The 12,639-nt window shown below is 32.5% G+C and overlaps 1 protein-coding gene across 2 annotated transcripts in view; it reads left to right on the top strand.

The window, feature by feature from the left end:
• Positions 1–12,639, top strand: part of B4 (imaginal disc development protein B4) — a 95,446-nt gene that overhangs the window by 32,294 nt on the left and 50,513 nt on the right. For both annotated transcript variants that reach the window (XM_088191588.1, XM_088191587.1), the window contains exon 3: positions 9,862–10,738. In XM_088191588.1, coding sequence (XP_088047714.1) covers positions 9,931–10,738 — 808 coding nt within the window. In that variant the 5' untranslated portion in view covers positions 9,862–9,930. The remainder of the gene's footprint in view (positions 1–9,861; positions 10,739–12,639) is intronic.

The following is a 12,639-nucleotide window of genomic DNA, read 5'->3' as shown; positions in this document are numbered from 1 at the left end:
CTTCTTTGTTGCATATGAACAGTCTAAAATAGCGCAGTTGACCTAGAAATACCAGTGCAAATGTTACTTTACTATTATTTATGGTTTGGGAGGAGTTCTTATGGCAGACAGACAGACATGTATTTTTTATTTTATTTTAGATATTTTTCACTGTTACGTTTCATTCTGCATGTACTGCACATTTGAGATCTTAGATTTAAGAGCATATGTTTTCATAGCTGCTTAAATGCCATATATAAATTCACTAAAAAAAATATTTTTGCTATTGTAAATAAAAAGCATACTAATACATCGGTTTGTTTTATGTCGCAATTGCTTTATTAGTTAATAACATAATGGATTGCGTAGCTCAAAAATTTTGCATATGTACTTTTCCCGTAAACTGTAACAGGTATTTTTCTAGTTTAAAACAGTTTTGATCTGTATTTTTATATCATAGTTAAAAACAGTTTTCTGGTGGAGAGCATAATACATTATTTAATGTAATTTTATCTCGAATATGTATTTTTTTAATTTGACAAGAAAATTAGTTTTTTCATTCAGAAATACTGAATCATTCTGTATTCTGTTCAATATTATGTAAAGAACAAGATATATCTTAGATTTAAAACGCTATATATTATAATAAATATTTAACCATATTTTTAAGCACATATACGCTTGTTTTGGTAAAATAATATTTAATAAGAATAAATTTCTTACTTAATTATTCCACATATTAATAGTCTTGACCTTTTCCAAAATTTTAGCTATTACCGACATTATATTTATATATTGAAACAGCACATGTAGCTTGCGTTAACATGATTATATTTTAATTTCTAGTCTTCAATCAATGTACAGGCGGCCCTCGACTTTCGCACATAATCGGTTCCTGAAAATGTGTGCGAATGTTGAAAAAAGTAAAACAAATTAAAATTGTGTGTATTTTAAAATATTTATTTATCAAGTAAATATAAGATTTTTAAGAGGCGTTTAAGAGATACGGTTAAGTGGGGTTTGCGGGTGTTTCCTTTGAAAAGTTATCAAGAGTTATCTGTTTTCCACTATTCTTTTTCTTTTCTTCATATAGTATTTTATAACATGCTATGTTATTATTGATCGCCCCTCGCACTTGAGATATGCGTTCTTCATTGGGATCACAATCTTCCATAATATTAAAAAAATTGTCAAGATGCGCGAAGGCTTCATTCATATTTTTCATTGTTAAAGAGTTTTCCAAAATAAACCTGTCTCATCTACATTAAATATTTGGCTAGAGGAATATTCTCCATCTTCAATAATTTTCGATAATTAGGAAATAAATTATTTTGCAGCATCTTTATCCGCTCAGCCGATTCTCCAGTAAATTTAATATTATGAAAAGAATAACTCATTTTAAAATTGTAAAACCAACCGTTACTTGCTTGAAAAACCGTGTTAAAATATTTTTTTAATCTATCCGTCCAATCTTTGTGCAAACTAAGAGCTTTTGCTTGAATAATTGAAATACTCAGAGGGACATCTTTTTGATGTTGATCATCGATCCACGATGACAAAGATTTTCCATTTCATCCATGTTTTTTTTTGCTGTGTTTTTTTGGAAACATATCATTAAAGTTTGTGAAAATATATCTTTATTCCACAATTTTGAACGTATTCTTTGATTATATTTTTATTTTGCAAAATTGAACATATCGTAGATCTGATTGTATCAAACGAACGTCTGATTGAAGCAAAAGATTCACCGCTATCAGAACGTTTTTTTTTAAAAAAATTAAATTGAAAAAAGTTTTTTTTTTAAATGTGCGAAATAGCGAATTGTGCGAAAGTCGAGGGCCGCCTGTACTCTTTTTCGAATTTCATTAATTTTCATATGCATGTACAAATAAATTGTAAAAAAATATAATTCCAAGAGCTCGTTTATTATAGTTAAATGTTTGCATTCGTAAAAAATCAAGTTTAATCAACTCTTAATTTGCATCGTCACACTCTTCATTGTTTTCAAGATTAACTTCTTGGTTTGTTTTATATAAATATAAATGGTATATTTTTTTTGTAGATCTCATCCGATTCACCGAATCGTAGAACAGACAAGGCCGTACTTTAACCTCGCGACAATTACATGTAATATATTTTTTCTTTACCTTTTCTATATTAATTTTTTGTCATCCTTTCGAGCGAATCGCATCTATATTTTGTAAAAAAAATAGCGAACCGGATGGGAGTTAAAATACGTGGGATCTTCGCGAATCAAGGACTAAAACAATTTTTTTAACGGGAACTCCCTTAATTACATGCTCGTGAATGAATATGTTTGTTCAAATGTAATATAACAATTACGTATTGTTTTTTTTCTACGTATATGCTTGCATATGTGTGTTTTTACATAATTTTCTCACGCTTGTTTACCGTTTGGCTGAGTTCAATGGAAATGTGGCGTGAAAATTAATATCCTAAACAAAAATTTGGAAGTTCAGACCTCGACCCATATGCTGAAGGACGATTTGTACGACCTCTGCTTTATATTAATTAACTATTTAATAACATCCGGGCTAGTTTTAAATGTACCGAGTATGGTTTAGAACGCATGAATTTATTTTAATTTTAATGACTTCAATTTTCTGAATACTGAATAATTTATCATTACTTTACTAGCATCCACCGTAGCAATCAAATACAGATTGTTTCAAGAAGATTCGAGTATGTATACGCTCTTCAAATTAAAGGTCAAGTATTTAATCAGACCTCTGACGTTACACAGATCGAGTAGAAAATGGCATGGGCATTATTCGGCGTCTCCATTAGGCGCCCAATTTCAAATCCAATCTGTCGTTCCATGAAACTCTCAAAGTCTATCTAAGCTATGCTATGCAATTTCGTACGTCATAAAGGAATCTATCTCTCTAGCTCAACGTGTCGTTAATTTGGTGTAACTGTATTTTGCAAGGCATTATGGCACGCCTTTCAACAGCGGGTCGTTCATCATTTTTGTATTTGATTCGCGGGACACATACAGTCTCAATGGCGTGTGCCCTGAGAACTTTTCGCGTCTTTTTCACAACGAAGATAATGGCCGTGTTTCAGGGGGGCGTGAGAAGAAAAAATAAGTTATTCAGTTGCGTAACCGCATTTTTTAGTATTACGGTGGGTTACGTCAAAAAATATTAGCAGTGAGGCGTGCGGTTGATCTTGTTAATTTGTTAATTGTATTTACATATTAGGGTGCATTAAATTCTATGTAAGGTAAAAATACCCTCGTATTAGATATTTTTTGCATACTTTATTACCTGGCTATGCCGAGGCAGGGCCGTCAGGAGCGAACCTGGACCCTGGGAAAACAATGATTCCGGGCCTCATGACTAAAATTATATTTTATATATTTTTAACATCATAATATAATTTCTTGCATAAATAATAATAGGTACGAGTTACCCTTTCTATGCTACAAATAAATATAAAAATTAGCCACTGTTGCGACATATTTTTTAAAATCATATTTTATGCAAATATTTTAATTAAGCATTAAAAATTATTAAAAATATCTACTCATAATATTTACATGATTATTAGTTGTGTTTTCTTTGTTGCTCAGTGTTGCCATGTAGTGAATTTCCAGTCCAGTTCAAAAACAATAAAATCGCGCCATCGCGGTGAAAATGCTTGATTATCAAGCGTTTATGTTAAGACTTTTTACAACAATATTACGAGAGTGAGAATCGAATGAAGCACATTTAAACCGAATTTTGACCAATAGGAGCGCGCAAAAAACAATTATCACTTCTCAGAAGTCAAAAATCCACGTCAAAAGCAATAAAATCGTGCCGTCACCGTCGCAGTGGGAACGCTCATTACCGAGCATTCCCACTGCGACGGCGTCGACACGATTTTATTGCTTTTGACGTGAATTTTTGCCTTCTGAGAAGTGATAATTGCTTTTCGCGCTCTCCTATTGACCAAAATTCGGTTTAAATATACTTTAATCAGTTTTTTTTATATTAGAAGTCCATAGTAATATCAATAAGAATAGCTAGCATATTTTAAAAACATAGTGTAATATTGAAATGCAGACAAACTATGGAGCAATATGGAAGATACGATGTCTTACTGTACTTATTCTTCCGCTTATTTTCCTCTGAGAAATGAGTTGGGTTAGTTTGTATTTTGGACTTGACCTAATGAAAGTTCTAAAACTATAATTAGGTTAGGTTTGTTTCGCTGAGATGAGATCATCTCGATTAACCACAAGGACATTTTAGACCAATCGCCATTTTTTCCACATCTGCTAAGTTATTTCATAAAATTATTCACTGGTAGATTAATAATCCCTGTGGTAATATTTAGTCGTTATATGATGAAATTACACAGAAAAAAATTACACGTCGTAAAATTACACACGAAAACAACTACACACTGGAATAATTCCATATTTTAAAAATATTATAAAATAAAATTAGCAATCTACATTGTTTTGGAATATTTTTCTTTATTTAACTGTTGTAAAAATATGAACTTGTAATAATATTTCTAGTTGACTTAACAAAGTGTGTAATAAAAATGTTAATTACTAATAAAATTGTAAAATATTGTTACAATGTATATTTTTTATTTAAAATATTTTTTTCTTGTACATTTTTTTCTATGTTTGATTTTATCACGTGTAATTGTATTCTGATACAAGATTTAGTATACCAACAACATGGTTTTCGTCCGCGTTGTCTCACTAACTTCTTATGCCTATCAATTGCGGTGACTTATTATTGTACATAGTATATACTGACTTCCAAAAAGCATTCGAAAAAGCTTATCATAAACTTTGTCTTCAGAAATTAAGAAACTTAGGTTTCTGAGTGACTTTAATAAGCGCCGCTATTATGTCAGTTATGGTACTTATTGCTTCGAGAGTATTATGCTCGATCTGGTTTATTGCAAGAATCTAATTTGGATCCTCTGTTCCTTCTTATTTTTATCAATGATGTGTGGAAATTGAAGATATTTATTATATGTTGTGAATACCTGGTTTCAGAGGATTCGCTATCTTTACAAAAAGACCTGGAGTCGATGTGAGTTGTGTCATTTTGTTACATTTTTTTGCGATCCTCTTATAGTTTTAAGCAGAAATAGTGAGATTTGACATGCACATCGTCAATGTTTGCGATAGGGCGTCGAAAATCCTCGGCTTCGTTAAGCGGAGCGCTTGTCACCACAACATTTTTTAGCTGATATGTGTTCTGTACGATTTGCTAGTTTATAGCGTTCTTGATTATGACTAAATTGTCTTGTAACCCAACGAACATAAAAATAATTCTTGTTATTAGAGTGGACTTAGATTTTTCAGACATTTATATTTTATGTAGTGCCTTTTTGGTTGCATTCTTGACGTAACGTGTATTTAATGAAGCACTTTCAAGTTGTTAAGGGGCGATTTCCATATTTTCAAAAGTCTAAAATATCACAATTGAAATAGATTAACGAAGGGCAAGGAATAATAATTTAATAATTAAAAAATGCTTCATATGCTGAAGTATCCGTTATTCAAAATGTTGTATCAGTATTGAAAGCTCAAATGCTTAGTGATCTGAATTATCTAATGCATGGTTTCCCAAACTATGTTCCGCGGAACACTGGTGTTCCGCGGATCCAAAATAGGTGTTCCGCGGGGCCTAAATAGATATTTCACAAAAATTTAGAGTAGATTAAAAAAATTGTTAGTCTTGCTAATACATAAAAATTGTTCATAAATCTGATAAAAAAGCTTGAAAATATGTGTTAAATATTCAACATTGATGTGTATAAAATCTGCAGGAAAAATTTCATAAGTCGGTGTTTTTGATCCTATTTAAACAATATTTTTTTTGTTAATTAATCACACGATATTAGTGCTTGTTATACGAATTTTATTTATGTGACTAGATATGCTACTAGCAGTCACTGTATTTTGCATAGGCATGCACTGTTGACTAAAAAAAATTCCACAAATTTAAAAAATGTTATGAAGAAGCCGTGAAAATGATAAACTATGTAAAATCTAGACCACTTCAATCCAGATTATTTAAAATTTTGTGCGATGAAATGGATAGTGAACATGAAGCACTTTTATTACATATTGAAGTGAGATGGCTATCCAGAGGAAAAATATTATTAAGACTTTATGAACTTCGAAATGAATTATTAGTCTTCTTGAAAGCACAAAATAATTTGCAACATCATTTTATAATTTTTTTAACAAATCCTTCCTGGCTGATACATCTGCATATCTGGCGGATATTTTTATAAAGTGAAATGATGTTAACTTATAATTACAAGAAAAAAGTATTACAATTTTTAATATGAGAGATAAAATTGAATCTTTTGATAAAAAAAATACAATTTCAGATTTTATCGGTTGAATCTAATAATTTTGATTGTTTTCCTGTCTTGGATATGAATGTTTAAATGAATTGAATTTTCAAGTAGATAAAAAAGTTTAACAAATATTTTTAGAACACCAATATTACTTGAAAATAACTCTTTCGGAATATTTTCCGAAAGCTAGTAAGGACGATTCCTGGGCTCGGAATTCATTTTACGTGACAGTAAAACCAGTGGGCTTAAGGGATTATGAGAATTTAGTTAATGACTCTGATTTGAAACAAAAATATCAGCCATTAAACGATTTCTGGGCGAGTCTGACTGAAGAGTTCCCCAAGGTGTCAAAACAAGCTCTGGTTTGTTTACTTCCGTTTTCCACGACGTATTTATGCGAAGTGGGATTTTTTAAGTATATTGCAACAAAAACAAAATACAGAAATAGACTACACGGCACGGCAGATATGAAAATACAACTAACCAAAATTGTGCCTGATATAAAAAAAATTGTTATTTAAGAACCCAAAATCATCAGTCATTAGGAGTTTTATTTATTTGTATTTTTATGTTTATTAAATAAATTTAATAACATTTCTTAAATAACATGTTTTATTTTATTATGATTTACCCAGCCTAAAAAATAAGCTAAGTGTTCCGTCAAAATTTTCGGATTTGCCAAGTGTTCCGTCGCTGAAAAAGTTTGGGAAACCCTGATCTAATGCATGTTTTCTAACAATCTAACAGGAAAGTATATTTTATTTTAGTCGAGAGACAATTTTCCTTTTTTCAAGTGATGTAAAACGAATTCTCGCGGCACAGAAACATTTAATTGTCATTTCGCACATTGCGAAAATATCCGATACGCCATAATACACTATACATATTGTGTGTTTTTTCCCACAAAATGTGTCGCAATGCGAGTAAATCGCGCATTTTTATTATTATGCACGTATAGTACCTATGTATTATAGTATGTATACAATATAAGAGGGAGCGAAAGTCGATCGACACTGGGAATTTTTTTCATTCGAGAACAATTGACAAGTGTCTCAACTTGCGGCCGAGATTATTAGATAACTAATTTGTGCTGATTTGGTTTCTTTATTATGTGGCACGATGTCATCCCATGATGTAACCACCGGCACTGTTATTACACTGTTTTACTGTCAATAGAAACATGGCGAATGAAGCGCTCTATTAGTCAGGCAGTGCAAAAGAAAATTAACTGTCATGTTTTTATATATCATTTATAAAATGTGTTGTTATCGCTACAGTTGACTTTAAATTAACTTATAAGTGCATATATCCGATTGTGAAATTTATTGGTTAAAGACAATTCACAATGAACGCACTCAAGACAATGCGTTTATTATTGCCGTAATTTTATTGTGTTATTCTATAATAATATATAAAGAAAAACATTGGTTTATAAATAGAACGTATTGTGTAATAACACTTGGCGATATAACTTACATGTCATAAACAATAAGCACCTGCTGATAACGAAAATGCGGCCAAAATGTCAACCAACCACCTGCCAAAAGAACAGACAGTTGGAACGTAGAAGTAAAAGTTGATAACAACGAAATGAAATTGTTATTATCTAAGAAACATATTTTCTTGCTTTGTCTAGATATATTTTTATAAATGCAACCAGTTTATTTTTTAAAAATGCGAAAAATTACAATACAGTGCTTATCCCGTATTTTTTAAAGCAAGTAGGTCTAATGAATTACGAATTATTTTGTACTATATCATAGAATATTGTAGATATTTCCTAAATAATCCATAGGGTTTCAAGACGGTCTAGTGTTAAAAAAGCGTATTTTTAAAATGTTTTTTTATGGTAGTTAAGATTTTAATTTTAAGCTTTAATAGCCCATACAATTATATTAATATTATTTTATAAACGTTTATTTAAATCGGAGGTGACCAACTTTTTGGATATTCTGGGCCGGTTCGCCCGATAATGCCTGCACTACACTCTCTGGAAGTAGGCTAAGGTTGGCCAAGGACGAAGTATATAATGGGTTACCTTGGTCGAGATCGGTTCTGCCCGCTCTGAAATCTCTCGGAAGTTGTACGAGGTTACCGAGAACGGGAGGAAAAGTAGGGGTAATTCAGTCGACTTGGCCAGCTTCGAACGCTTCCGAACATTGTCGGCAAACGGACCGAAGTCAAAGGAACCGAAGTCGGAGCTGCTCTTTCGAGCGCGAGCGGTGAGATACTTCCCCTTTCGCTCTCTCGCGTGTTAAGTGACGAGAGTGAGAGAGATAATGATATGGTTTTTCGCAAACTGAGATAGAATGAGTAACTCGGTTCAATTTCAGTATGCGCGTAGGCGTCCTGTGGTCAACACGCACGTCGAGCGCTGCATCGTAGCCACGTGGTCAAGTTATAATACCACATGCTTATCGGGGACTTCAACAGACTCTTATTACTGACATTTTTGAATATTTTAGGGCACCAAAATGAGATTAATTATATTTTTGAAGTCGGCGACCTCGGCCGACTTCAGTTGAACTTCGGGTCAGACAACTACCAGAGAGTGTAGTGCAAGCATAAAAATTGTCAAATAATTATTGATAATGCTGATTTATTTTGCTTCATACAAATCTGAGAAAAACGTGCCTTTATTGAAACTAGGGTTATAAATTCTTCGGTTGTATTAAATTCGTTGTCAATTTCTCGTAAAAAATTTAACCATATCTGTAACACGATTCGGTGTTTTTTCCGAACAAGATTATTCCGGGCACAGATTTTTGCGGTCAGGAACTATCCGTACACTGAGTTTTCCGGACAAAAAATATTTTTAATATTTTATTTATTCAATGTAGCAATCAACTTAAATTAAATTTAATGAATCAATATTTTTGTTAAATATAATAATAAAAATAATTTTTTTCATGGAATAATCTATATCTGAAATATTTTATTTTTGCAAAACTCCTCTCCGGAAAAATCAGTGTCCGGAAAAATCCGAGCGTATTGTAACATCACTGCTACGATTTCAAAACATACTTTAATAAATTCATCGTCACAAAACAGATTTGCTTAGTTTAAAAATTAAATTTGCTACCACATAATTTGCCTTTATTATTCAGTCGGAGCTCGAACCCGCAACCTCACAGTTACTAGTCTGAGACGTTACGGACTACGCTGTTCCGTATAAAATAAAAGATAATGTAAAGGTTAAAAAAAAAACAATGAAAATAAATTGAAATCCTATTGTTAGTCAATTTTTTTGTTGGAAATTCTGATTTAAATAATAAGTAATACATATGTATATATGTATATACATATATATTAATGTATTGGGACTAGTAAAAAACAGCTTCCAATTTGGTCCACACATTAGCTACGTATTGACTTATTAAATTCCATATGAGTCTTTTGAATTTTGTGTATCTTCTTATATTGAGGACTTAGTTCAAATATTAAAATAAATATTGTTCAATATTAAGGTTTTCTTTAAAACAGTTTTTTTAATTTTCCTAATGCTATTTATTTATATATATTTTTTTATCGTTTCAGGTGTTCGATTACTGCTGAATACAGCTGATATTTGAAGATGAACGAACTGTCCAAGTCGGTGGCGACAGCATGATATCGCACGACTGGGACAGAAGGATCGGCATGTTCCCCAACAGGACAATATCTTCCGGGGAGGGCTCCTTTCCCAGCTCCGGCGAGCTCGGAAGGAACTCATCGATGCCCTCCCTGAAGGGTCGCCCTATTTACTCGAGCAAACCATGCGGGAGGTTCCCACCTCATTTTTCGCCTCCCTGTAACCCTTACATATTCGACGCGGCGAAGTTCGCGTACGAGAAAAAGCCAACGCAAAGGCCTAGATACTTAGACAGGGACAGGGAGAGGCACGTGACGAGATGGCTGATGGAAGCGCAGGACGCTTTGGAGAAGATGGAACCGAAGAAGAAGCCGTCTTCGAAGAGGAAGCCCTTTTTGAGGAGGTTCCACTCGCACGACTCCAACAAAGACTTTATCACGAGTGCGTTCGACGATTCGTGGAACGAAAACTTCATCTTAGCTGATAGCTCGAGTCCTAAGAAAACCAAAGCGTTGCTGAAACGATTTCAATCGACGAACAACGAATGCTCCTACGACGATTATCCGTCGAAGACAGACAGCTTCGACAGGAGCGAATCGGCGAGGAGCAGAAACGCCGAAAGTCCCAGTCCTCTGAGCACTGGGGCTTCATCTAAAATGTTGACTCCTAGGGAGTTCATAGAGAAGTACACCCTGCCTAGAGTTGCGGCGCTGGAAGGCGAAACGCATCCGCTGCTGTTGTATAAGCACATTAGCAATTACACGAGAGTCGAAGCCGTAAGACTTATGGGAAAGAAGAACAAACCAGTTGGGAAACCGATGTTCATTCCGGAAGGTTATCAGGGTGAGTTGCTCAATATTATTTTACTAAATGTGTGGTAAATTCATTACAACATTTTAAAGAAAGTGTGGTCACTCTATTTTTGTAGGGCAGCGTAAACCACAATTTTTGTATTAGATTACTCCATTCTATTGCTATTATTTTTTATATACATATTTGACACCTACGTAGTTCTTTATCGCGCTTGTAATAAATAACGAAATACGTGTATTGAAATTAGTTTTATGTGTATTTATAAAAAAAAACACTATAGATTCCCTGCTTTTAAGATTAATTATTTATGCTATAATATATATTCGCAATATTTCACCATTCTATTATATTATACTTTTTGCTTATTCATAAATTGCCATTCACATCATTATGGCGATGGTCCATATTTTTTCTCTACTTGAGATTATAATATTATATACATCCGAATACACATTTGTATTCATCATATTCTATTCGTATTTATATTATAATAGAATCTCCCTTCTATGGATAGTGAAAACATTTTCATTCATACAATAATTTATTATTGTCGTAACAACTCGCGGATTTGTCGCACGAGCGTGAGTGAAATTGTCAAGAAAAACAAACATCCATCATTTCACAAGTATCACTCCAAAATGTGCGTACTATTAAAGACTTTTCAAAAAAAAAATGGAATATAATACAATAAAGACGCTCACGATTTCTATAACGCACATTTAAAATCGAATCAATCTTAAAATATACAGTCGAATTAGGACCAGTTATTTAAAATAGATTATCTATTCAATGTTGAAGGGAGAGTCATGTATATGCTGTTTTACAAAGATTATTGTGAAAGTATAGATACAAAGCTAGAAAGAAGCGATTATTTTACTCAGTTGTTAAGACCAAGTTTGCAATACTTGTGATCTGTTTATTCTGTGCAAAATAAAAACTGTATTAGCAATTGTTTATGGCAATGACGTTGTCAAACGTGATTTTAATGAAAGAAGAAGTGGCCTGATAAAGAATGGAATGAAAGGCTATCGTTGTCATTGATTAACTAATATTAGACGTTTTATGTGAATTCATAAAAATAAAAGACGGTTTTTCGGTCTCATTTCATATAAATCCAGGAATCTATATTTTATGGAACAAGCCCATAACACACACGTTAACAGAACTAGATCACGAATTAATACTATAAAAAAATAATAAATATCTTTTGAAGCACGGCACGGTGTCGCGTGATGGTAGCAATTAAACGAAAGCCAAACTCACTCGACCGTCCCAGTGGGTGAAAACACATCTCTGTGTTTACAGCGTGTTTACTAAGTTTTTGTTGTTGTTTTCGTGTAATATATTTTTAACGATATAAGGAAAAAAATGTTGCGATCGGGCGTAAAATTGGCCACGATTGTTCGCCGATCGAAAAAATTAGTATAAAAAAATATCTGTAACGAATAATAGGTACGCTTGACCAGATTAGAATTGTTATGTGGGAACAACAATGGGTAATTATTTGCCATGCGATAGCGATTGGTACGTTGTGTATGTTTTTAATGCGTCTAGGCAGCGTTTTTCAAATGTTGCTTTGATATTTCAATCAACGACCAATGATTTATATTATATATCACTTGCAATGACAAATATTTTAAATACAAAAATATTGTTAGAGATAAATTATATATCTACATTTTGTCGATTTAGTTCTAATTACTAAAAATCATAAAAATTTTGGTTGCCAAAATCCAATACTTTTGCTACTGTGGCAATTTTTTTGTTGAAAAGTCATTGAAGAAAGAATCGAATACATTTTTAATGTTCTGAAGAAAGAGTATTTCATTCAAAAGTGAATAACATTTTTTTCAGAACATATATTTTGTTTATTACGTAATACATCGATATTATAATAGTAATCCCAAAAAATTCGGCAATCAAAGGGTTAT

This window comes from Plectrocnemia conspersa, unplaced genomic scaffold (genome assembly GCF_051122295.1).
Source record: "Plectrocnemia conspersa isolate PC_06_02 unplaced genomic scaffold, ASM5112229v1 ptg000009l, whole genome shotgun sequence".
NCBI lineage: Eukaryota > Metazoa > Arthropoda > Insecta > Trichoptera > Polycentropodidae > Plectrocnemia > Plectrocnemia conspersa.
This window is presented reverse-complemented; position numbering and strand designations above follow the sequence as displayed.